At 37.5% G+C, this 25,766-nt stretch overlaps 1 protein-coding gene across 1 annotated transcript in view; it reads left to right on the top strand.

The window, feature by feature from the left end:
• Positions 1-25,766, top strand: part of EFHC2 (EF-hand domain containing 2) — a 168,910-nt gene that overhangs the window by 14,612 nt on the left and 128,532 nt on the right. Inside the window, exon 2 of the mRNA XM_045505194.2 lies at positions 17,213-17,401. Coding sequence (XP_045361150.1) covers positions 17,213-17,401 — 189 coding nt within the window. The remainder of the gene's footprint in view (positions 1-17,212; positions 17,402-25,766) is intronic.

Genomic DNA, 25,766 nt, shown 5'->3' with positions numbered 1-25,766 from the left:
ATTACTGTGACCATCATGACAGTAAAGATATAGAACATTTCCATTATCACAAGGATCCCTTGTGTTGCCCTTTTATTACCACACCCACTTCCTTCCCATCAACTTCCACACCTGCCCCGACCCTGCCGTCCCCCACAACATCCCTAAGTCCTGTTCTCCATTTCTAAAGTTTTATTACTTTGAAAATATTTATGGAGTCATAAAAGTATGTATCTCTTAGGATTTTTTTTTTCACTTGGCACAAATCCCTGGAGATTTATCCAGGTAGTTGTGTGGATCAATTGTTCATCCATTTTTATCGCTGAGTAGTATTCCGTGTATGTACCACAGTTTCTTTAACCATTTACCTGTTGAAGGATATCTGGGCTATTTCCCGTTTTTGGTTGTTATGCATAAAGCTGCTCCAAACATTCATGTACAGGTTTTTGTGTGGACATGTGTTTTCATTTTCTGGGATAAATGCCCAAGAGTGCAATTGCTGGATCTTAAGATAATTGCTTGTTTAGTTTTATTAAAAAAAAAAAAAACTACTAAACTGTTTTTGAGAGCAAATGTACCATTTTATAGTCCCAGCAACAGTGTATGAGTGATCTAGTTTTTCTGCATCCTAGTCAGCAGTTAGTGTTGCCACTGTTTCTCATTTTAGCTGTCTGATAGGTGTGTAAGGATACCTCGTTGTGAATTTAATTGTCACTTCTCTGATGGCTAATGAGTTGAATATCTTTTCACGTGCTTATTTGCCATCTGTATATCCACCTTGGTGAAGTGCCTTTTTATGTCTTTTGCCTGTTTCTAATTGGATTGTTTTTTAAACTGTTGAGTTTTAAGAAGTCTTTTTTGTTTTTTGAGTTTTGAGAATGCTTTATACATTCTAGATACTAGCCTTTTGTCTAAGATGTGTTTTCTCCCAATCTGTGGCTTGCCTTTTTGTCCTGTTAACTATCTTTTGCAGAGCAAAAAAAAAGTCAAATTTTGATGAGCTCCAGCTTCTCCATTTTTTTCCCCTTTTATGGATGATGCTTTGATACTAAGTCTAAGAACTCTCGGCTCAGCCCTAGATCCTGAAGATTTTCTCCTGTGTTTTTTCCTAAAATTTCTGTAGTTTTACCTGTTCTATTCAACTCTGTGACCCATTTTGAGTTAATTTTTGTGTAAAGTGTGAGATTTAGGTCAAGGTTCATTTGATTTTGCCTATGAATAGCCAATTACTCCAGTACCATTTGTTGAAAAGGCTATCTTTCCTCCATTGAATTGCTTCTTTAAAAAATGTTTATTGAAGTGTAGTTAACTTTAAATTTTGGGTTTTTTTTTTTTCTTGGAGGAAGGAGGTAATTAGGTTTATGTATCTACTTATTTATTTACTGGGGGGTACTGGAGATTGAACCCAGGACCTTGTGCATGCTAAGTACATGCTCTACCACTGAGCTACACCCTCCCCCTGAAGTGTAGTTGATTTACAATGTTGTGTTAGTTTCAGGTGCACAGCTAAGTGATTCTATTATACATATAAATATATTCTTTCTCAGATTCCCTTCCATTATAGGCTATTACAAGATATTGAATATAGTTCCCTGTGCTCTACAGTATGTCCTTGTTTATCTGTTTTACAGTAGTGTGTATGTGTTAATCCCAAACCCCTAATTTATCCCTCCACTGGATTGCTTTTACACCTTTGGAAAAAATCATTTGAACGTATTTGTGTGTTTCCTTCTGCGCTTTCTATTCTGTTGCATTGATCTATGTCTATCCCTCTGCCAGTGCCACACTATTTTTATTACTGTAGTAATATAGTAAACCTTAATATCAGGTATAGTGATTTTTCCTACTTTATTTTTCTTTGTTGAGATTCTTCCTTGTCTAGGGCCTGTACCTTTGTATACAAATTTTAGGATAAGTTTGTTTGTATCTACAAATAACTTTGCTAGAAGTTTGATAGGATTGCATTAAGCCTCTAGATTAATTAGAGGAACATTGGCATCTTCACTATGTCTTGTCTTCCTATTCATGAACATGATGTGTCTCTCCATTTCTTTAGTTCATCTTTGATTTTTTTTCATCAGCATTTTGTATTTTTCAGCTTAAGACCATGTACCTGGTTTGTATTTTATTTTCTTTGAGTGGTTGTAAATGACATTGTGTTTTAAATTTCAGTTTCCTGTGCTCCTTGTTAGTATATAGAAGTCGGATTGATTTTTGTGTGTTGATCTTGTATCCTGTGGCCCTGCTGATCTCAATATTAGTTTTAGGATTTTTTTTCCAGTTAGTTCTGTGGGATTTTTAAAATATAGACAATCTTGTCATCTACATACAGAGACAGTTATATTTCTTCCATTCTAATCTATATCCTTTTAACTTCTTTTTCTTGCCTAATTGCAGTGAGTAGAACTTCTAGTAATATGTTGAATAAGAGTGATGAGAGCAGACATTCTTGTCTTGTTCCTGATCTTAGGGGAAGAATATTCAGTCTTTTGCTATTAAGTATAATGTTAGCTGTAGGTTTTTTGTAGATGCTCATTAACAAGTAATTCCCCTCTTTTCCTATCTTGCTGAGAGTTTTTTAAAAAAATCTTGAATAAGTATTGGATTTTGTCAAATGCGTTTACCTGTATCAATTGATATGATCATTTGAATTTTCTCGTTTACTTGTTGATATGGTGGCTTACATTCGTTGCTTTTTGAATGTTGAGCCAGCCTTGCATAATAAATCCCCCTTGGTCATAGCATGTAATTCTTTTTATACATAGCTGGACTCAATTTGCTGATTTTTTTGTGGAGGATTTTTGCATCTATGTTCATAAGAGATACTGGTCTGTAAGTTATTTTTGATTGAATTGTCTTATCTGGTTTTGGTATCAAGATAATACTGACCTAATGAAATGAGTTGGGAAGTGTTCCCTCCTCTTTTATTTTCTGGAAGAGATTACATAAAATTGGTGTTAATTCTTATTTAATTATTTGTTGAAATTCTCCAGTAAAGGCAGCTGAGTGTAGGAGTTTCTTTTTGACTGTTAGTTAAAAACTCAAGTTCTTTAAAAGTTATAGGACTATTCAGATTATTTTATCTTGATTGAGTTTTGGTAGTTTGTGGTTTTGAGAAATTGGTCCATTTTCTCTAAGTTGTTGAATTTATGTGTATAAAGTTGGTCAACATGTTCCCTCATTATCTTCTTAATGGCTGTGGGATCTGTGAGGATAACCACTTTAATTTCTGGTATTGGTGATTTGTGTATTATCTCTTCAAAAATTTTTTTTGATCTTGGTAGAGATTTATCAATTTTATTGATTTTTTTTTTTTGAAGAACAGGCTTTGTATTTGATTGATTTTTCTCTATTGTTTTCCTCAATTTCATTGATTTCTGCTGTGATCTTTATTTTCTTCTTTATGCTTGCTTTTAGTTTATTTTATATACCTTTTTCTAATTTATTGAAGTAGGAACTTAGGTTATTGATTTGAGACCTTTCCTCATTTCTAATATAAGTATTTAGTGTTATAAATTTCCCTCTCAACACTGCTTTAGCTGCATCCCACATATTTTGTTATGTTGTGTTTTCATGTTCTTTTAGTTCCATCTTTTTAAAAATTTCTTTTGAGATTTCCTCTTTAGCCCATAGACTAGTTAGAAGTGTGTTGTTTAATTTCCAAGCATTTGGAGATTTTCCTGCTGTTTTTCTGTTGTTGATTTCTAATGATTCCATTATCAAAAGAGAATATAATTGTATGAGTTTAATTCTTTTAAAGTTGTTGAAATTTCTTTTATGGCCCTATTAAATAAGGTCTGCCTTGGTGAATGTTTCATGCACACTTGAAAAGAATATATATTTTGCTGTTGTTGGGTGGAGTGTTCTGTGTATATCAGTTAGGTTTTGTTGGCTGCTGAGAGGATTGTTGAAGTCCCCAACTATACTTGTGGCTTTGTCTAGTGCTCCTTTCAGTTCTATCTGTTTTGCTTCATGTATTTTGAGGTTCTGTAGTTTGGTGCATACACATTTAAGTTTCGTTGTGTCCTCCTGGTGGATTGATTCTTTTATCATTATGTAATATCCTTCTTTTCTCTAGTAATTTTCTTTGCTCTGAAGTCTAGTTTATGTGGTACTGATACAGCCATTACTGCTTCTTTAAAATTAGTGTTTTCCTGGTATATCTTTTTCCATCCTTTTACTTTCAACTGATCTATAGTATTGAATTTGAAATGAGTTTCCTGTGAACAGCGTGTAGTTTGTCATGCTTTTAAAAATCCACTCTACAGATCGCTGTCTTTTGATGAATACATTTAGGTCATTTACATTTAAGGTGATTACTGATTTGTTAATGCTTATGTCTGATATATTATTATATATTTTCTGTTTGTTTCTCTTTTCTTACCTTCCTTTGGGTTACTGGAACATTTTTTTTTAAAGGCTTCTATCTTGATGTTTTTGAATATATCTCTTAGTATAGTTTTCATAGTGGTTGTTCAGTATATATACGTGACTTACATAGACTGTAGTCTGTCACTGTCAGTGTTTTACCATGTCAAATGAAGTATAGAAACCTCACTTCCATTTAGGTCCCTATATTTCCCCCTTTTAAATATCATCGTCATGAGCATCAGATTATGTTACAATTTTTGTAATTCTTGATCTTGTGGCAGCAGGGACAATTGTTGCAGATGTTCAGATTCCAGTCCTAAAACACACTCAGCACAAGTATACAACCATCACCCCCTCCCACCCTTGGGCATCTAACATCTGCTGTCCTCACAGCTATTGGAAAACGCTGCCTCTGTCCCTGAAAGCCTTTAGCAATTCATGCAGTATGGTTGGAAGCTGCCCTTATATCTCACCCTTCCACTCTGACCCAGGAGTTTTTGAATCCATAGGTCTTACCCTGAGTTGGCCATGATTCCTACAGCCCACAGATTCTTTGCTGGGGAAGAGGGAAGTCAGATGTTATTGTTGTACTGTGTTGTAGGTGCTTTGTTTTTTGGTGCCACTTTCTGTGACCATCAGCTTTCATCAGATGCCAGTGTGTTATTACAGGAGTGCTGAACTTGGGTGTTACAAGGAGCTTACTTCAGCCTATCTGTTCCCGACACACACACCTCCATCTCATTGACAGTCTCTGGTTTTACCTATATGTTGACTTTCCTCCATAATATCCATCAAGAAGTTACTGGGACAGATCATGAACTCCTGGTCTCCATCTTTAGATGTACTGTTCATGTGTATACAACTCACAGCTGCCTTTAAGCTTTTCCATTCTTCTAGTCTTATCAGTAGAATTAGTTACCCCTCTTCAGAAATTCTAGAATTAATTTCAAATAGAATCCCTTAAGTCAGTGAAAGTGATACATTTTACTAATATTTGTTGTGCTCAAAATTTGAGAAGATACTTATTTTTCTCAATATGTAAACAAATTACCCTTTAGATCACTTAATAATCTTATTCTGTTTTTAAAAGGGTATTAAAGCACAGGTTTAGAGACAAAATGCATTTATTTTTAATGGCTTTATACTGCAAGTAATGGAATACCTGACCAATAGAAGCTTAAACAAGCAGGGATTTTTTTCTCACCAAGCAGGAAGTCTGGAGGTAGGTGGCTGCTGGCATACACTTTAAAGGCTCAATGCTGAGCCAGCATCTCTGCAGTCCTCCCCACCTTCCTGCCATGATCCCAAGGTGGCTGCTGCAGCTCCAGGCATTATGTATACACCTCAAGGCAAGAAGAGGTGAGTTAGGGGCAGCATCACTTGCATTTGTCCCTTGGCTCAAGAGGACAAAAGCCTTTTCCAGAATCCCAGAACAGACTTCTAAAAAGGAGGCTGAGGAAACAAGTGGAGTGTTTAGCCTTTTCTAAATTCTAAATGCGGACTAGCAACAGAGAAGGAATTTGAGAATGGATGTACTAATCAGCTACAATGAACCAGTGATGTTAACTGACTTTGGGGGAAGTCTTTAGACTTCTTTTTATTGATTGGTGCTTTGAATTGAATTATTTAGTGAAAAAAAAATCAGCACTTTCTGAGCAAGAGGCCACACATCTTTCTAGAGCTTATTGATTTAACTTTAGTTTTCACTCTCCTGATTTAAATACGTTATTTAATGTATAAAACCAATCTTGTTGTATTGAATTGATGGCTACGAACCATGAGCACAACATTTTTCCAAGTTAGGTTTGCAAAGAGAGGAAAATTAGCTTAAACGTGTTTGAAGTTTTCTTTGACATGACTTTTTTTATTTTTACATTTCGGGTTTCCTTTTGAGTGATTTAGCTTTATTAATAAGTAATGATAGCTTTCATGCTCTTACGGTCCTGAGCTCTAAGATCCCACTCTACCCAAGGCAATTTTGTTGTTATTTTCTCTGGGAGGTTCACAGTATTTGCTGAATGACTTCTTTTTCTCTATAAAAGTGCAGAAAAGAAGAAAAGAGAAAATGAATTTTTAAAATAAATATGCTGTGAAGGGAGAAAAAAAAAAAAAACTATTCACAGAACAGAAGCAAACTAGTCCCAAACCTGATCAGGCAGGAATATCTAAGAATGATAGTTTCAGGTAATTCTATATCGTATTTTCCATCAACCTCAACAGGAGTTAGAAAAGTAAATGTTGTTAATATATATGGAAATATTAAATATTAACTGGTTCTCTTCAGGCACCAAATTCTTAGTAACTTCTGGTGACTGTAAAAGAGTTTCTGTGATACTCTCTAATACCTATTTTGCTTTTAAGGGATTGAGTTCAGGACCAATTATTGGATGTGTTCCCTCCCTTCCAGATTATGGTGGTCATTTTCGTTATTTGTCAAAAGCAAAAGTAGTGATTCATCTCTGACGAGTTAAACAAGGGGAGAGCTATTTCTTTCTTCTAAGAGGGCACAAACAATGCAAGGCTTAATGGTCAAGGGCTCAGACTTTGAGTGTTCATCCTGGATTCGCTATTTATACTAGTTGACTGACCTTGGGCAAATTACTTGAACTCTCTGTGCCTGAGTATCCCCGTCTATAAAGTGGGGATAATGATAAAGTGTACTCAGAGATTTTCTCTGAGAAATAAAAGAATTTAATGCTCCCTAAAGCACTTAGAGGAGTGCTAAACATGCCTGCTGTTATGGCTGGGGGAAGGATATTCACATCCAAAGATAGGCTTCTGGCTCATGGTGGCCCTAATGAGCTGTCAGCTTCCTAGCAGGAACCTTATTTTTCTTGCCTTTGTCATGTGGTTGTCAAGCATCTGGTCTTTGGAGCACAGTCTAGAAAGAAACAAAGGGCCTCTGATGTGCTGCAACTCTGAAAGAGAGATTATAAATGGGTAAACAACTCTAGATGCTTATGACTATAACCTGCTTCTCAGTTTGGGTTAGCTTTACAGTTTCTCTAATGGCCCTGACAACTTATTGATTATCCATTAATCAATCCAATCGTGTGATAAAATTACTCCTCTAATCTTTAGCAACAAGGAAGGGACAGTGATACCAGCTATTAATTTGATGGGAAACGTCAAGAAGAGTCTGGATTTGCTGTTGCATTTCCAGTAGTGGTGCTGTAAGTGGGACCCAAGGAGTTGAGATATCAAGGAACATTGGATCTGGGGTTAATATGTTCCTGATTTTATCATTTGCTAAGACATTTGCCTAATTTCTTTGGACCGAGACTAAACACCATTTCATAGTCACTAGAGCAAAGGGCAGGTGGACCTGTGATCCTAAGAGATTATAATGGCAAATCTCAAGTTTGCATATGTGTGTGTGTGTGTATGTATGTAGGGGCAAACATTTGAAATAGGTGCCCTATGGACTTTTACATCATACCAAACAAATCCTCCAGCAATTAGTTTCTGAAGTATAGAATTTTGAATTGAAATTTCAGTCCATACCCTGATAGTGCATCAATGGAATTTTACATGCTGTGCTGATGACAATAAGAATAGAAATTGACATTACTGAACTTTAATGAAGTGTGTGTTGTTGTTGTTTGTGGTTTGGGTTGTGTGAATTTACAACTCACAAACCAGGAGTTTTGGAAAGGTTTTAGTAATTGTTCTTGTTTCATGTTAAAAGTATTCAAGAATATGGTCTGGCTGATTTTATTTTATTTAGCAAAGAATTGGAAATATTGAACTAGTATCTAGCTAATACTCTGTGTAGAGAAATTGCTCATCAATTTATCAGGAACTTGATTGAACTACCTTCTGAATTTTACACATTGTGGTTTCTCTTCAGTTTTCAGAACATTGGTAGATCATATGTTTAAAGGAAAAGGCCTCACTGTGTGGTATGGTTAGTCATTGTCACTAGCTAGATGAAAATGTACTGACAAGAGTTCATAACAGTTGTGTATGTGTATGGTTAGGGGAAGCAGGTGCACCACCTTTGTCCTTTGCTTCTTCCAGTCCCTTCTCTTTCCCTTTCTACTGTGGTGGTGACTGAGAAAAGATAGGCCAACCTTGCTGAGGGCACTTTCGGCTCAATCCACTGCTTTAGTTTCCTTCAGAAATCTCAGAAATGAGAAACTCAGCCTGTGCTGTTATAACCATACTTGGGAGCTGCAGCAGTATGTCAGCTAAGGAGCCAGGTGATGGAAGTGCTTTGTCTTCCTTATTGCTTTTTCTGCCCACCCCCCCCACCCCTCCCACCTTCCCAAGTGGAAGTGAGGCTGGCATGAAACTTTCAAGTCACCTCCCATCCCTCTTCCTTTCTTGATATGTCCAATCACTGATGTTGGTTTCTTTACCTGATGTCTGCTGGAGCAGCGCTGCTCCAAGTGTGGTGTGTGTTTGTGATATTGGGAACTTACATAGCAATTTGACATTGCTGTGATATCTGAGGGTGTGATCAGTGAGCTTGTGAGCTGTTATGTCTTTGTTTTTATTTCAGTGTCTTTTTTTTCAAGGTTGCTAATTAGTTGACTTTATTTTTTTAAATTATAAACTTACTCAATTTCTTATAGTTAATTTTTATTGTATTTGACAAAAGTATCAGTCTCAAATGATTTGGTAAAAGAAGCAGTCAAACTTGCCCTTCCTCAATAATAGTTAGAAGGCCCCTGGCCTGTAGGACGTCCCTCCCTTCCTGTTCCCACTGTCTTCACCCTTCGTGCAGGCCTTTCTCACCCTAGGCCTGCTCAGCTGTGCTAGCAGCCTTGTCTGCCTACCTCTCACCTCTCATTCCAATCCATCATTTTTTTAAAATTGAAATACAGTCAGTTACAATGTGTCAATTTCTGGTGTACAGCACAATGTCCCAGTCATGCATATACATACATATATTCATTTTCATATTCTTTTTCATTAAAGGTTATTACAAGATATTGAACATAGTTCCCTATGCTGTACAGAAGAAACTTTTAAAAAATCTATTGTTATATATAGTGGCTAATGTTTGTAAATCTCAAACTCTCAAATTTATCCCTTCCCACCCCCTTCCCCCAGTAACCATAAGATTGTTTACTAAGTCTGAGAGTCTGTTTCTGTTTGTAGATGAGTTCATAGTGTCCTTTTTTTTTTTCCAGATTCCACATATGAGTGATATCATATGATATTTTTCTTTCTCTTTCTGGCTTACTTCATTTAGAATGACCATCTCTAGGTCCATCCATGTTGCTGCAAATGGCATTATTTTATTCTTTTTATGGCAGAGTAGTAGTCCATTGTATAAATATACCACAACTTCTTTATCCAGTCACCTGTCGATGCTCAGTGTCACTAATTATCAGAGAAATGCAAATCAAAACTACGATGAGGTGTCACCTCACACCAGTCAGAATGACCATCATTCAAAAGTCCACAAACAATAAATGCTGGAGAGGCTGTGGGTAAAAGGGAACCCTCCTACACTGCTGGTAGGAATGCAGGTTGGTGCAGCCATTATGGAAAACAGTACGGAGATTCCTAAAAAAACTAAAAATAGACTTAACATATGATCCACCAATCCCACTCCTGGGCATATATCAGGAGGGAACTCTAATGCGAAAAGATACATGCACCCCAATGTTCAAAGCAGCACTATATACAATAGGCAAGGCATGTAAGCACCCTAAATGTCCATCATTTTTTTAAATGTCAGGTGCAAAGAGGTGAATTAATTTTATTCCTCTGTTTCTGGTACAGTTTCACCGTTGATCTGTGCAAGGTCTCTCTCTTAATGTATTTTTATTCTTCATCATTCCCAATCCCTAATCTCATTCCCTTTCCACTTTGCATAGGCTTCCATACATGTGTCTTTGATGTACATTCTTGAATCCATATATGTAAAATATATAGCATTGTTTTTTGTATTTTTTAAAAAAATGTAAATGATATTGTGTGCTACAGATACCAGTTTCACCCAATAATATGTTTTAAGGATCTGTGTTGCTGTATGTACATCTGGTGATATGTGTCCTCCCCAAATCCATGTGTTGAAGCCTTGACCCCCCCCCCAAAACCCTACCCACCCCTAACATGATGGTATTTGAAGATACGGCCTTGGGAGGTTGTTAGGTTTAGATGAGGTCATGTGGGTGGGGCCCCCATGATGAAATTCATGCCCTTACCTTGTGCTGTCTCGCGCTCTTGCTCTCTCACTGCCCTGTGAGGTCACAGTGAGAAATAGGCATTCTGCAAGCTAAGAATAGAAGCTTCACTGGGCAACTGAATTGGCCAGCATCTTCATCTTGGACTTCCCAGCCTCCAGAACTGTGAGAAATCAATTTCTGTTGTTTCAGCCACCTAGTCTATGATATTTTGTTATGGCAGCCTGAGCTAATCCATCTGGTTTATTGCTTCAGAGCAGTGACATGAAGATCTGCCATAGTGTACTTACCCATTAAACCATATATCTTTTTTTTTTCTCACATATACATACATATATATTTTTTCTTTTCAGGTTCTTTTCCACGGTAAGTCTATTTTTAGTTTTTTAAGGAACCTCCATCTGTCCTCCATAGTGGCTGCACCAATTTACATTCCCACCAGCAGTGTAGGAGGATTCCTTTTTCTCCACAGCCTCTCTACCATTTATCATTTGTGGACTTTTGAATGATGGCCATTCTGACTGGTATGAGGTGATACCTCATTGTAGTTTTGACTTGCATTTCTCTAATAATTAGTGATGTTGAGCATCTTTTCATGTGCTTGTTGGCCATCTGGATATCTTCTTTGGAGAGATGTTTATTTAGGTATTCTGCCCACTTTTTAATTGGGTTGTTTGTTTTTTTGCTATTAAGCTGTATGAGTTGTTTGTATATTTTGAAAATTAGTCCCTTGTCAGTTGTGTCATTTGCAAATGTTTTCTCCCATTCTGTAGATTACCTTTTCCTTTTGTTTATGGCTTCCTTTGCTGTACAAAAGCTTTTAAGGTTAACTAGGTCCCATTTGTTTATTTTTGCTTTTATTTCCATTACTCTAGGAACTGGTTCAAAAAAAATATTGCTGTGATTTATATCAAAGAGTGTTCTGCCTGTATTTTCCTCTAGGAGTTTTACAGTATCTGGTCTTACATTTAGGCTTTTAATTCATTTTGAGTTTATTTTTGTGTATGTTGTTAGAGAATATTCTCATTTCATCCTTTTACAGGTAGCTGTCCAGTTTTCCCAGCACCACTTACTGAAGAGACTGTCTTTTCTCCATTGTATATTCTTGCCTCCTTTGTCATAGATGGACCATAAGTGCTTGGGTTTATTTCTGGACTTTCTATCCTGTTCCATTGATCTGTGTGTCTGGTTTTGTGCCAGTATCATACCATTTTGATTGCTGTACCTTTGTAGTATAGTCTGAAATCAGGAAACGTAATTCCTCCAGCTCCATTCTGCTTTCTCAAGACTATTTTGGCTATTCAGGGTCTTTTGTGTTTCCATACAAATTGAAAATTTTTTTGTTCCAGTTCTGTGAAAAATGTCATTGGCAATTTGATAGGGATTGCACTGAATCTGTATATTACCCTGGGTAGTATCACCATTTTACCAATATTGATTCTTCCAATCCAAGAACACAGTATATCTTTACATCTGTTTATGTCATCTTGAGTTTCTTTCATCAGTGTCTTATAGTTTTCAGAGTACAGGTCCTTTGCCTCCTTAGATAGGTTTAGTCCTAGGTATTTTATTCTTTTTGATGTGATGGTAAATGGGATTATTTTCTTAATTTCTTTGTCTGCTATTTTGTGTATTGAAATGCCACTGATTTCGATACCAATCCACAAACCAATCAATGTGATACACCACATTAACAAACTAAAGAATAGAAACCATATGATCATCTCAATAGATGCAGAAAAAGCTTCTGATGAAGTTCAACATCCATTTGTGATAAAAACTCTCTGGAAAGTGGGCATAGAGGGAACAGAGGGAACATACCTCAACATAATAAAGGCCATACATGACAAACCCACAGCTAACATTATTCTCAATGGTGAAAAGCTGGAAGTATTTCCTGTAGTATCAGGAATAAGACAAAGATGTCTACTCTTGTCGCTTTTATCCAATGTAGTATTGGAAGTCCTAGCCGCAGCAATCAGAAGAAAAAGAAATAAAAGGAATCCAGATTGGAAAAGAAGAAGTAAAACTGTCACTGTTTGCAGATGACATGATACTATACATAGAAAATCCTAAAGAGGCTACCAGAAAACTATTAGAGCTCATCAATAAATTTGGTAACATTGCAGCATAAACCATATTTTCTTATTCATTTCATCAACATAGATATCTAGGTTGCTGCCAACTTCCCCAAAATACCATTGCACATTCTCATATATATCCATTTATTGGCTACTGTGAGATTTTCTCTGAGATATCTACCCATCTGTGAGATTCTTGAATCATAGGGAATACACATGCCCTATTTTGCTGAGTAGTACTGCATTGCTTTCCAGTATGACAGTTAACTCTCCCATCAGCAAAGCATTAGGTAGGGTTCCTATTTCCCCACATTCTCTCCAACCTTTGATGTTATCCAGGTTTCTAACTCTTGACATTCTAAAGGCTATAAAATGGCTGTTTAGGCTTTTTTATAGCCTTTAGAATAGCCTAAATGTCTATCAACAGATGACTGGATAAAGAAGATGTGGTATATTTATACAATGGAATACTATTCAGCCATAAAACCCAACCACATAACGCCATTTGCAGCAACATGGATGCTCCTGGAGAATGTCATTCTAAGTGAAGTAAACCAGAAAGAGAAAGAAAAATACCATATGAGATTGCTCATATGTGGAATCTAAAAAAAAAAAAAAAAGAACATAAATACAAAACAGAAACAGACTCATAGACATAGAATACAAACTTGTGGTTGCCAAGGGGGCGGGGGGAGGGGGGAAGGGACAGACTGGGATTTCAAAATGTAGAATAGATAAGTGAGATTATACTGTATAGCACATGGAAATATGTACAAGATCTTATGGTAGCTCACAGAGAAAAAAATATGACAGTGAATATATATGTTGATGTATAACTGAAAAATTGTGCTCTACACTGGAATTTGATACAACATTGTAAAATGATTATAAATCAATAAAAAATGTTAAAATAAAAAAAAGGCTATAAAATGATTTTTAGTCTGTCTAAAACATTGCCACCCCAGACAGTCTTTTATTCTATTTTATCCTTGTTCAAGGAGAACTTCAGATGTATATGGTAATTAAATATGAGGCTTTCCATAATATATACCTCCTTACATTTTCTACTCTATCTCACCCTCTTCCAAACATGAACTTGTCCCTTTTACTTAGACTTGCTCCTCTCTTGCCCCTCACGCTAGGCACTGTCAGCTCAGCTGCAGTGCATCACTCGTAAACCTACCCAGAACACCCTTGCCTCTCCTCTGATTCATCCCATTCCTCCAGGCCTGCAACAGTATCCAGCTACCTGCAGGACCTCAACACAACTTCAGCCCATTGGTTTATGGCTCTGGGCAGATAAACTTACCAGAGCTTGGAGTCAATGAACTTAGGTTCAGATGCAGGCTCTACTAGTTACCATATAACTGTGGATGTGCTAGTCTACCTGTCTCTACCTGTCTCTGCATTGGTTTCCTCATTGGTAAAATGGCAGTAATAAAGCCTATCAAATAGTTTTGTGATTGTGAAATTAGGTAGTGTATATAAAGCCCTTAGTAAAGGGTCTAGCATATAGTAAGTGGTCAAAAATGGTAGCTGTCCTGCTTGCTTTATGTATCTAAATCTTGACTCATCAGCAAGATAGTGGGTTTCTTCTTCAGGGCAGGGGCTGAGTCTTATGCTTGTTTTAAGTGGTGTATCTGGCACAAAGCTAGGAATATAGTAAATGCTTAAGAAACATTTGTTGGTTTGACCTGAAGTAAGTTTGTGATTGTCCGAAGTTACTTGCTTTGAAAAAAGGAACATTGTTATGAAATTCTGTTATTCCACTGTTCACTTTAACCAGTCCAACTTGCACTATGTTATGGACTTGTGGTAAAGTGACTGTGTGTGTGTGTCGGGGGGGAGTAGGGTGGTGGTGGAGGTTGTGGCAGTGGATTCTCTATGGGACAAGCCAGACTGCAGGTCACCATCCTAACCACAGCCTGTAGCTTTCCTTCCACTGCCTTTGACCTGAGCTGTTCATCTGCCTGGGGAAGCTGTTGTGGCCCTGGCTCCCTTGGGCAAGGATGCTCAGGCCCTTCCCCATTCTTCGGGCTGCCTTCACTACAAGAGGAAACGACGCCTTGCCTTTTCTTTTCTTTTAACATTGAGTATTTAATTTTTATTGGTAATTGAAATGTAATTGACATAAAACATCATGTTAGTTGCAGGTGTACAGTGCAATGATTGGATATTTGTATATATAGCAAAATGATCACAGTAAGTCTAGTTAGCATGCATCATCACACAGTTACAAGTTTTTTTTCTTGTGATGAGACTTTTCAGACTTCCTCAATTAGCAACTTTCAAATGTACAATACGGTATTATTAACTGTAGTCACCATGCTGTGCATTACATCCCCAGGACTTATTTATCGTATAACTGGAAGTTTGTACCTTTTGACCTCCTTCACCCATTTTGCCCATCCACCCCCCCCATCCTCCACCTCTGGCAGCCACCAATCTGTTCTCTGTATCTATGAACTTGGTTTTTTAATTTTTATTTTAAGATTCCACATATAAATGAGATCATGTGATTTTTGTCCTTCTCTATCTGACTTATTTCACTTAGCATAATGCCCTCAGAGTCCATTCATGTTGTTGCAAGTGGCAGGATTTCATTCTTTTCTATGGATGAAAAATATCCATTTTATATATATATATATATATAAAACATAAACACACACACACACGCACACCACATTTTCTTCATTCATTCTTCCATCAATGGCCACTTAGGTTGTTTCTATGTTTTGGCTATTGTAAATAAAACCGCAAATGAACATGGTGGGGTGCACATATCTTTTCAAGTTAGTGTTTTCATTTTCTTTAGATAAATACCGAGAAGTGGAATTGCTGGATCATATGGTAGTTCTACTTTTAATTTTTTGAGGAACCTCCATACTGTTTTCCATAGTGGTTACACCAATTTACATTTCCACCAGCAGTGCACGAGGGTTCTTTTCCCTTTTCTCCACGTCTTCACCAACACTTGTCATCTTTTGTCTTTTTGATGATAACCCTTCTAACAGGCGTGATGTGACATCTCATTGTGGTTTTGATGTGTATTTCCCTGATGATCGGTGATGTTGAGCACCTTTTCATGTACCTGGTGGACATTTGTGTGTCTTCTTGGAAAAATGTCTATTCAGATCCTCTGTCCAGTTTTTAATCAGTTGTTTTTTTTTTTTTTTTTGCTATTTGAGTTGTATGAATTCTTTATATATTTTGGAATATTAATGCTTTATCAGATATGTTATTTGCAAATGTTTTCTCCTATTTCCTAGGTTGCCTTGAAACAAAGTATTTTTGAACTTCCTTTCAGACTTCCCTGTTAATGCATCATACTTTGCAAGAGGTTATTGCCCTGGCTATATACAATGTTGGCAAACTGTTAAAGTTCAAGCAGCAAATTCAGGGCTCTGGTTACCACTGGAGAGGGAGTCAAGGGGCAGGAACTCTAAGAGAGGGCTTTAATTGTATCTGAAATGTTCTTCATTTTTTTTTTTTTATACAGGGCTGTGGCATTCATTATATGATATCATATATGATATTTATTGTATCATATATAGTATCATATTATCATGGATATTATATTATCTTGAATTTCCTGCTTATTATTTCCATGCTTATATTATCCATAAATAATACTTTATTTTTGAATGTTTCCAGACTTTGTATATGTGAAATCATCAAATTTTATATGCCCTTTTTACTACCTTTTTTTTTTCCCCCTGCTGGACATTTTTTTGAGACTTGTCCATATCGATGCATGTCATTTTAGACCTCTGCATTAATATTCCATGGTATAAAGAGAACACAATTGAGGTATCTTTTCTGCCATTGATGGACATTGAGATTATTTCCTAGTTTTCACTCTTACAGACACTGCTGTAACAGAACCCGATCTATAGCTTTTGGTGCACAGGGGCCAAAGGTACTCAGGAGCAGACTTGCTAGGTCTTGGGACATAGACACCTTTCACTTTGCTAGGTATTGCCATATCTTTCCTCAGAGGGATTTTTCTGCTTCACTTTCCTACTAGCTGCAGACGTGAGAAGGTGCGGGCCCACAGTTTTGCTGATCCTTGGTAGCATTATAGGGGTTTTGCTGTCTCTGCCCAGATCTTCAGAGAAGATGGGAGGGGAGTGGGGAAGAGGGGAGGGCAAGGTTCTCCAATTAGGCGGAGAATGTCAGCTCTGAGGAATTTCCCGTGACATTTACTTTAATGAGGCAAAGATTTTATTCTCTGTTCTGATGAAAATAATATTTAGACTTCTCTGGGAAAACTGTTACATTTGTGCTCTGATGTAGAGGAGTTTCTTTTTTTTCCCTGTTTGCATTCTTGGCAAATAAGTAGAATAGACCAATTAGCAAGCTGATGTCCTAAATGTTCACTTGCAGTAATAGTTATTTTTAAATGTTTTAAATAGCATGGAGCATTGGGTTTATTCTTATTGCTTTTCAAGGTTTTGAATTTATTAAAATGAATTTAAAATGAGACATAACTATGGTGACAGTTGATCATAATTCTTTGCCACTTTAATATGCATCTAGTGATGGAAAAATTGATGGGAAATGTGTTTACCTTTTAAAACAAATTAAGACAAATCATCAAGAGTAACTTTGGCCATTTTCTGTTGTCTCTTGTGTTCACAGGTGGGAAAGGAGAAATTCCACAAATCTCAACATTGGGGCTTTTGCAACAATGTTAGGATGCTGGTGAGTGAAGATAAACCAGGAATAGGAGGAGAACTGCTTTTTGGACAGAAGATAAAGCCAAAGTATAGTGTATTTCCTGAAGGAATGGGAAGTGACTCGCCATCCTGGGTGGCTTTTGATAAACAGGTAAGTCACATGACATTGGGACACATGCATCCTTAAAACGTTACATGTACTAAATATTAAGTAGATTTGAGAAAATAAGAGTCCTCTGTGTAAATAAATGTAAATGTGCTCATCTGAAATGACACATTCTAGAACAAAAGTACCCTAAACAGAGTTACCGCTGCTATTTCTGACCGGGCCTCTTGGTTGCAGGATGCCAGATGTTCATTGCCTTTCTTGCCTAGTAAGTGCTTATTAACCTTCCTCTCATCTCCTGCCCTGGACAGGAGGATTCTGTCCTTCTGGAGATAGTAGAGTCTGGTCATACTGCCACTTTTGTGTAGTGGTTGCCATTAACTAAGTGATTTTGTTTGATTCTGAATGTGCCATTGAATAGCAACAGAAAAATGCCTTCTCTTCTTTTCTCCATCCTAATTATGGTTCCCTATCCCTGAGGACCAAAGGGTGACATGGTAGGAATTGTAGATGTGAAGGAAAGAGGTGCCGTTATTAGACAAGAGTCTGCACTTTTTAGTGTGTGTGTTTGTACACGTAACACAGGCACGTATACTGGCACATTGACAGTTGAAGAAGGCAATCCATTTGAATATCTTAAAAAGGGACTCAGATGATAGGGTTTGAAAAACCCAAGGTGACTAGTTATTTCCTATAAGGCAGCTAGATGGATGCACTGTATCATGGCCCCATGGTCTGTTCTCCAAAAAAGAACTTGTTATTAGATTATTTAGGTCCTGTAAATTAAAAATAACTAAGATAAAGAATTCAAACCATAGTATGCTAAATTTTCCAGGTGATTTTTAGCAGCCTTAATAACGTGGGTTGGTTGGCAATACTTTGATTCCAATTAAAATGTCTTCAAATTTAGCAGAAGTGACATATCCCATGTCATCTGAGTTAGGGTCAATCAGTTAGAGCACACATTACTTTTGGAGCCCATTTCTGACACTTACGGAAATCTAACAGACTGGGGAGAAGCGTCTTTCCTGGGAAACCATCTGTACTTTGAATGTGAACCGTTCTCTCTCTTTTTTTGGATTATCTTCAGTACCTGGCTTAGTGTTGGACCCAGGGTTCAGTAACAGTTTCTGGGCTGACTTACTTGGATCATGCTCGGTGTCCTGTTAATATCAGTCTTATAGGTGTTTGCACATCATTCGAGAGTATTTAATTTGCAAGGATTAATAAAGATTCTATTTTTACTTCTTCTGTCAAAAAGGGTATTGACAATAGTTTAAACTAATCCACCATTGAATAAATAATGTAGGCCACAATATATTAAACTATTCTCTTGCATTTAAAGTTGAACATTAATTTTATTTCATGTTTTTCTCAGTATTTAATACGTGCCTTTCAACCCTATTTTACAGCCCTTTAATTACTTATAAAATTATGTAGAATATTTCATGAAGTTGGGATAATTTTAGCTTCAAACTACTTGAGAAAATGAAGAGCTTGCTCATTTCAGGCCCAACTAAATACAACATAATTCTTTCAGTTATTTTGTTGGTCAACTTCAATTAAATATTCATTGAGCTTTAAATGAGACACTAAGACTATGAAATATTTACGTGCTCTGATGAGATTGGGAACTACAGACTGGATCCTGGTTAATACCCAGAGCAAATTATAAAGTGCTTTCTGCATTCGCAGTTCAACAAAATAAGTCAACACCTGTTAATCATTTTTCTTGAAAATGAGACACTTTCAACTCGTTGCCAGTTTTTCCAATAGCTTTTAATCATAGCAATATATCTAGGGTTACATTCTCAAACAATACAAAGTAGAAATAAAGGCGGTCCCTTGGAAGGTGTATTAGTGTTACAGTTTGCACTAGATGCTGTTGGTGTGCACACAGATCCACGTTAGGGGTCAGGCGCCCATCCCCCACAGTGGCAGCAAGTGCTCTGGCCACCGCCTCACACCCACGACCCTCTATGGAGTGTTGCTCTTGGCCGTTGGGCATTGCATCACCCAGAGAGGTAACCTGGGAGGTTACACTGGCCCCTTCACCACAAGATGGGATAGCAAATGGCCGACAATTTGTCAAGAGTGAAAGGCTGAGCTTCTTTAAGGTGGGACAACTCTGTGCTGTGATTTCGGCTCACAGCCACTTGTGTGTTAGGCCTGCGCTGAACTTTGGGTGCGAATGCATTCCTGCTCGGATGATTTCCCTTCTCTTGGCTGTTTCCCTCACTCCCTTACAGGTTTCTCCCAAGAATGTGCCCTTAATCAATGACATGTGCTGAAATCCTTGTTGCAGGCTCTGCTTCTGTGGAGCCCAACCTGAGACAGCTTTCCAGTTTTTATCCCTAATTCTAAAAGTGACAAATCAGATCGCTCTGCTCAGGCAGACCATCAGACTACAAGCAGAGAAGGTGTCTGCAGTCCCCGCAAAGAGCCAGCATTTATCATCCTGCACGGTCCTCGTGGCAGACGTTTCTAGCTGGGGATCTTTTCTTCACTCTCCCCTTCATTCTTAGGGAGAGAGCGCCAGTTTTATTCAGGCTGGAGTTGTGTCTGCTACAAGGTGTTCACCTCCCCAGGGCTCCCTGCAGCTCGCTTGGCCACTTGACTCACTTAAGGCCAGTGACATGTGAATTAAGGTTTATCACATGGGGCCTCTGGGAAGGTTATTTTTCCAATTCAGAGAGTCAGGCTCAGCTGATACATTTTTCCTGCCCTTGGCCCTGCCTTCATTTTCCTGTCTGGATCTAGGACGTAGTTCCTTGGGGGCACAGTAGCCATCTTATGAGTCCAGCAGCGATAAAGGGGACCCAGGGCCCTGCGGGCACCATGCAGCCACTGTCTCCAACCTGGGCTCTCTCTCCCTCTCTGGACTTCTCATTCAGTGAGAAAAACCAGCCCCTATTTCAGAAGCTTTTAACCCAGGGAGGCCTTTGGAAATGTGTGGATGTATTTTGGGTTGTCCCAGTGACCGGAAGTGGCACTGGACTAGGGGAAAAGCCAGCGAGGCACTTGTCTTAGGTGCAGAATTTAAGGGACACCCCAAAACTCAGTAATCAGCTAGATAGTATTTTAATGAAATATCTTAAAAATGAATGCCAAAAATTCACAATGAATGAAATACCAACGTGTTAAATGAAGACAGGATCAGTCATTGCCATGTGGAGCCATACTGGAGCCCAAGGCAAAAAGCAAAATCAGTAGTATTGATTCCATCCTTGTTTAACGTGTTGATATTTTGTTCACCATGGATTTTTGGCTTAATTGTGATGTTTGAAAGTGACTGGACCTAGGGTCAGATCGGATCCAGAGGTGCTGCTGCTGTCTGTTAGCTGAAGGCCGACTGTGTATTTTATGTCCTGCCACGTGGGGAGGGCAGCCCCACTGGGGAGAACATTCAACCTGAAATGCCAATACTGCTCCCTTTGAGAAACACAATCCTTAATTAAAACCCCTGGTATTGGGAGGATTTATGCAAATAGCCAAACATAATTTTGCCTGATCCTGCACCTACCACCCAAAGACTAGTTATTTCATTGAATTCATTTAAATACAAGCAGGCACATGGTCACTCAGCCAGTTAGTTCCAGCCAGCCTCCCAGCACCTCTGTCAGGCGAAGCAAGCGTGGGTGATTGTTCTCATTCTGTAAATGAGGAATCATTGGCAGGAAGTGGGGCAGGGGCCAGGGTTCTGAGGCTGCCTGCTGGAGGCACCGAAACGAATTATCTTTGTGATGGTGGTTCTGTCTCTCTACCTCTCTGAGCCTCAGTTTCCTTGACCTTAATGCAGGGCTTGATTGGCTGGTTGCTAATGCCATTTTACCGCTAGCAGTCTATGCCTGAGACTTTAGTCTGTGACATTTAGACTAAAGGCACATTCAGCTTGTTTATCCTAGAACTGAGCCCAGACCCTAGATCTCTTGGCCTGGGGCTCTTTCTAATTACATCAGGCACCTACTGCTTCATTATTGATTGAAGTTTGGCATTTAGTAGTTTACGATATGCTGCTGTTGCTGTGGTATATAATCTATCATTAAGCTGCTTTTATAGAAATTCAGACTAGTTAGAAATACTCAAAAACTCAAATGACTGAATGAATGTTTTTTAATGACTTTTATCTGGATGTTAAGCATCATTTGTATAGACTCTACAATTATGCTCTCATTTCTTTTCATTTGTCAATGACTCCTAGTTAGCCTAATTTGTTTGCTGATTTGCAAATGACTCTATTATTGTAAGTGGCGGGATAAAGGTTGATCCTAGGGGTATGCATGCATTTAAAAATATTATTTCATTTTTTCTGTCTACTAGAAACATAATTATAATCAAAACTACTGACCACAGAATTAGAATTTTGATAACTTTGCATTCATTGACATTAGATTTGTGGTGAGCTGATTGTTTCTGTGGTGCTGTGCAGATCTCTATGCTTTGAACAATATAAAAAGAAAAGTTTAAAATATAACTTGATTTCTTGAGTCACCTTGATTTTTTTTTTTAATTGAACAACTTGGTTTACTACCCATTGCAGTGAGGGAAAACAAATATCCTGAGTGACTGTGGGATGTCTAAGTAAGTAGGTGTTAGAAAAGTCTTACTATAAGATTTGGGCTTGTGTTAGGTAATTTTGGAGAGGACTTAAGGAAGTGAGGCCTTGCTCTGCATTGGGTGCTGTTGGGAAGTGGGGATACTTCTGTGATGGTCTATCTTTTTTTACTGAAGTATAGTTGATGTACAGTATTATGTAAGTTACAGGTGTACGATATGGAGATTCACAATTTTTAAAGGTTATACTACATTTATAATTACTATAAAATATTGGCTATGTTTCCCGTGTTGTACAATATATCCTTGTAACATTTTATACCTAATAGTTTCTACCTCCTACTCCCCTGTTCCTGTATTATCCCTCCCTGGTTCCCTCTCCCCCCTGGTCACCACTAGTTTGTTCTTTGTATCTGTGAGTCTGCTTTTTTTTTGTTGTTGTTACATTCACTAGTCTGTTGTGTTTTTTAGATTCCACATATAAGTGATATTATACAGTATTTATCTTTCTCTGTCTGACTTACTTCACTGAGCATAATACCCTCCAAGTCCATCCATGTTGTTGCAAATGGCAAAATACCATTCTTTTTTAATGACTGAGTAGTATTCCATTGTATATATGTGCCACTTCTTCTTTATCCATTTATCTGTTATGGACACTTAGGTTGTTTCCATGTCTTGGCTGTTGTAAATAATGCTTCTGTGAACATTGAAGTGCTTGTATCTTTTGGAATTAGAGTTTTTATCTTTTCTAGATATATGCCCAGGAGTGGGATTGCTGGATCATATGGTAACTCTATTTTTAGTTTTTTAAGGAACCTCCATACTGTTCTCCATAGTGGCTGCACCAGTTTACATTCCCACCAACAGTGTAGGAGGGTTCCATTTTCTCCACATCCTCGCCAACATTTGTTAAATTTGTGTTCTTTTTGATGATAGCCATTTTGACAGGTGTGAGGTAATATGGTAAGCATGTGCTCTACCACTGAGCTATACCCTCTGCTGCCCCCAGTAATATCTCACTGTGGTTTTGATTTGCATTTCCCTGATGATTAGTCATGTTGAGCATCTTTTCATGTGCCTATTGGTCATCTGCATTTCCTCTTTGGAAAAATGTCTATTTAGTATTCTGCCCATTTTTTTTTTTTTATGATTGTGAATTTATAGAGACGACAGACTAGAGTGAGGCTACAGCTGTAATTGGGAGAGAAGCAGCCGTCACTCCTGTGAGCTAGGGTAGGGGATATTTGGCATTTTGTGGCCTGGACAATGTTGATGTTCCATCTGTGTTCAGACGTAGCTATGGAGTGATCTTTTTTTTTTTTTTTGGTCTTGATCCATTGTGGTCACACAGTGGCCTTGTCTGAGGATAGTATTCTCTGAAAGTGTTCATTTTCAGCAGGAGAACACCAAGGCCTCGCTGTGGCTGCCAGACCAGCTTGTTGCAGCACCAAGGCCAGCTTATAGTGCCAGGCTGGCTCCTGATATCAGAGGCTGCTTTTCTCTTTCTTACCCAATACCAGCTAAAATTTTGAATTTTCCCGCTGGGGGATCAAGGAGCGATCAAGTCTGGTAGAATTTCATATGATTGGCAAAGAGCAATACACGACTCTAGATCCCTGAAGTTTTGCCTAAAACCAATTAGGAATGTTACAAAATATAATCAGAGTATGTAAAAAATACAATGAGAAATTTGAAAGTAACTTGAAAGTGTGAGATATTTATACCTTTAAATCATACCCAAAATGTCAAATGAAAAATTTTCCATAGGTTTATGTAATTTTCAGATTGTCTGAATCCTGTTAGAATCACTTCATGAAGGACACCAATATGTATAATTATAGCACAATGTAATTGCAATACATTGCCATTTAAATCCCGTATTTTACGTCACAATTACATAATCTTTAGCTATTTAGTTTTAAATATGAAATCAGAAGGCTTGCTCGAAATCAGACACATCATATCCCAAATTCCCAACTCTGCATTCTGCATTTATCACTAAAACCCAAAATTACATTCTTTAAATTCATGTTAAACTGATAAAGTTTCTAATTTCATCATACATTATGGCTTTCTCTAATCTTTTGAAATTCAAAAGGCATTTAATTAAAAAAAATCCCCAAATTTGGAATGAGTGTTTTTGGAATAAAAAGAATAAGGTTCATAAATGAGTCTCTTACTGAAGGAGAGAGAGTTCTTCCTCCTCTCTTTTCTAAAACGAGAGTTTAGTTATTATGCAAAATTTTAAGACATTCCCCTCAAGGTTAAACTTCTTATGAATAATGAGACCTGTGGCTTATTCTCATTAGCCCCAAAGTTAAAATTGTCTTTTTGATCTTAAACTTGAGTAGATACCACTACACACTCATTAGAATGGCTATAACTTGAAAAGACTGACAATACCAAGTATTGACAAGGATGTGGAGAAACTGAAACTTATACATTCCTGGTTGGAATGTAAAATAAGACTGCCATTTTGGAAGACAGTTTGGCAGTTTCTTAAATATATGCTAACCGTATGACTCAGTTAATTTCACTCCTACGTATATTTCTAAGAGAAAACATATGTTCACACAAAAACTTGTATGTGAATGACTGTAGCATCATTATTCAAATTATTATTGACCATTATTATTGGCCAAAACAGCCAATACTCAGATGTCCATCAACTGATGAATGGATAAACAAAATGTGGTCTAGCCATACAGTGGAAATTGTTCATCAGTAAAAAGAAACTATACACTACAATGTGGATAAACCTCAAAAACATACTAAGTGAAAGAAAGCAGACACAGAAGACTTTATATGGTATGATTCCATTGCTCTGAAATCCTTAAAAAGGCGAATATGTCACAGAAAGCAGATCAATAGTTGCCTGAGGCTGGCAGTGGGTGAGGGAATTTTTGAGGAGTGATGGAAATATTGTAAACTGGATCGTGGTGATGATTATGGAGCATTTATGAAAAGTCACTGAACTGTATACTTACAAGAGGTGAATTTTATGGCATATAAATTATAGTTTAATATGTTAGTCTTCTAGGACTGCCATAACAAAATACTGTAGACTGGGTGCCTTAAACCACAGAAATTAATTTTCTCACGGTTCTGGAGGTTAGAAGTCCAAGATCATGGTGCTGGTGGGGTTGGTTTCTCTTAAGGCCTCTCTCATTGGCTCGCAGATGGCCACCCTCTTGCTGCCTCTTCACGTGGTTGTTCTCTGTGCACACCGATTTTTGTTTGACCGTAAAATCTCTTGTCATGTGTAACATTTTAGTTCACAAATTAGGAACTGATAATTACTGTTTGATTTGTTGAGTGTATTTCAGGCTGATTTATATTTTGTTCTGAAGTTTTAATCTATAAGAGTGATGTTTGTTTATGTACTTCCCCCCTCTGAATTCAGACCAGCTGCTGCAGGCTTATTGGAAATATCTAAAAATTGTTTTACCTTCCTGAATTTCGTGTTGGCAGGAATCTGTCCTATAGTTAAGCCCTCCCTTTTGTAACCCTGATGGTGGGAGATGGTCCAAATACTGACTATATAATCTGTGTTCTTTTTAAAGAAATATTTTTGGACTTATAAGAAATCACAGAAATGGTACAAGATAGTTCCTGTGTACTCTTTTCCCAGCTTTCCCCAATGATAACACCTTCTATAACTGTAGTACGTTATCAAAACCAGGAATTTGACATTGGTATGTTACTAAACTTTCGGATCTTAATTGAATTTCTCCAGTTTTCACATACACTCGTATTTCTCCCTTAGTTTATGGTTCTGTGCAATTTCATCACATGTACAGTTTTGTGTAACCACCACCACAATCAGGATACAGAATAACTGTATCCCTTTAGG

This window comes from Camelus bactrianus, chromosome X, assembly GCF_048773025.1.
Source record: "Camelus bactrianus isolate YW-2024 breed Bactrian camel chromosome X, ASM4877302v1, whole genome shotgun sequence".
In the NCBI taxonomy this organism is placed as follows: Eukaryota; Metazoa; Chordata; class Mammalia; order Artiodactyla; family Camelidae; genus Camelus; species Camelus bactrianus.
This window is presented reverse-complemented; position numbering and strand designations above follow the sequence as displayed.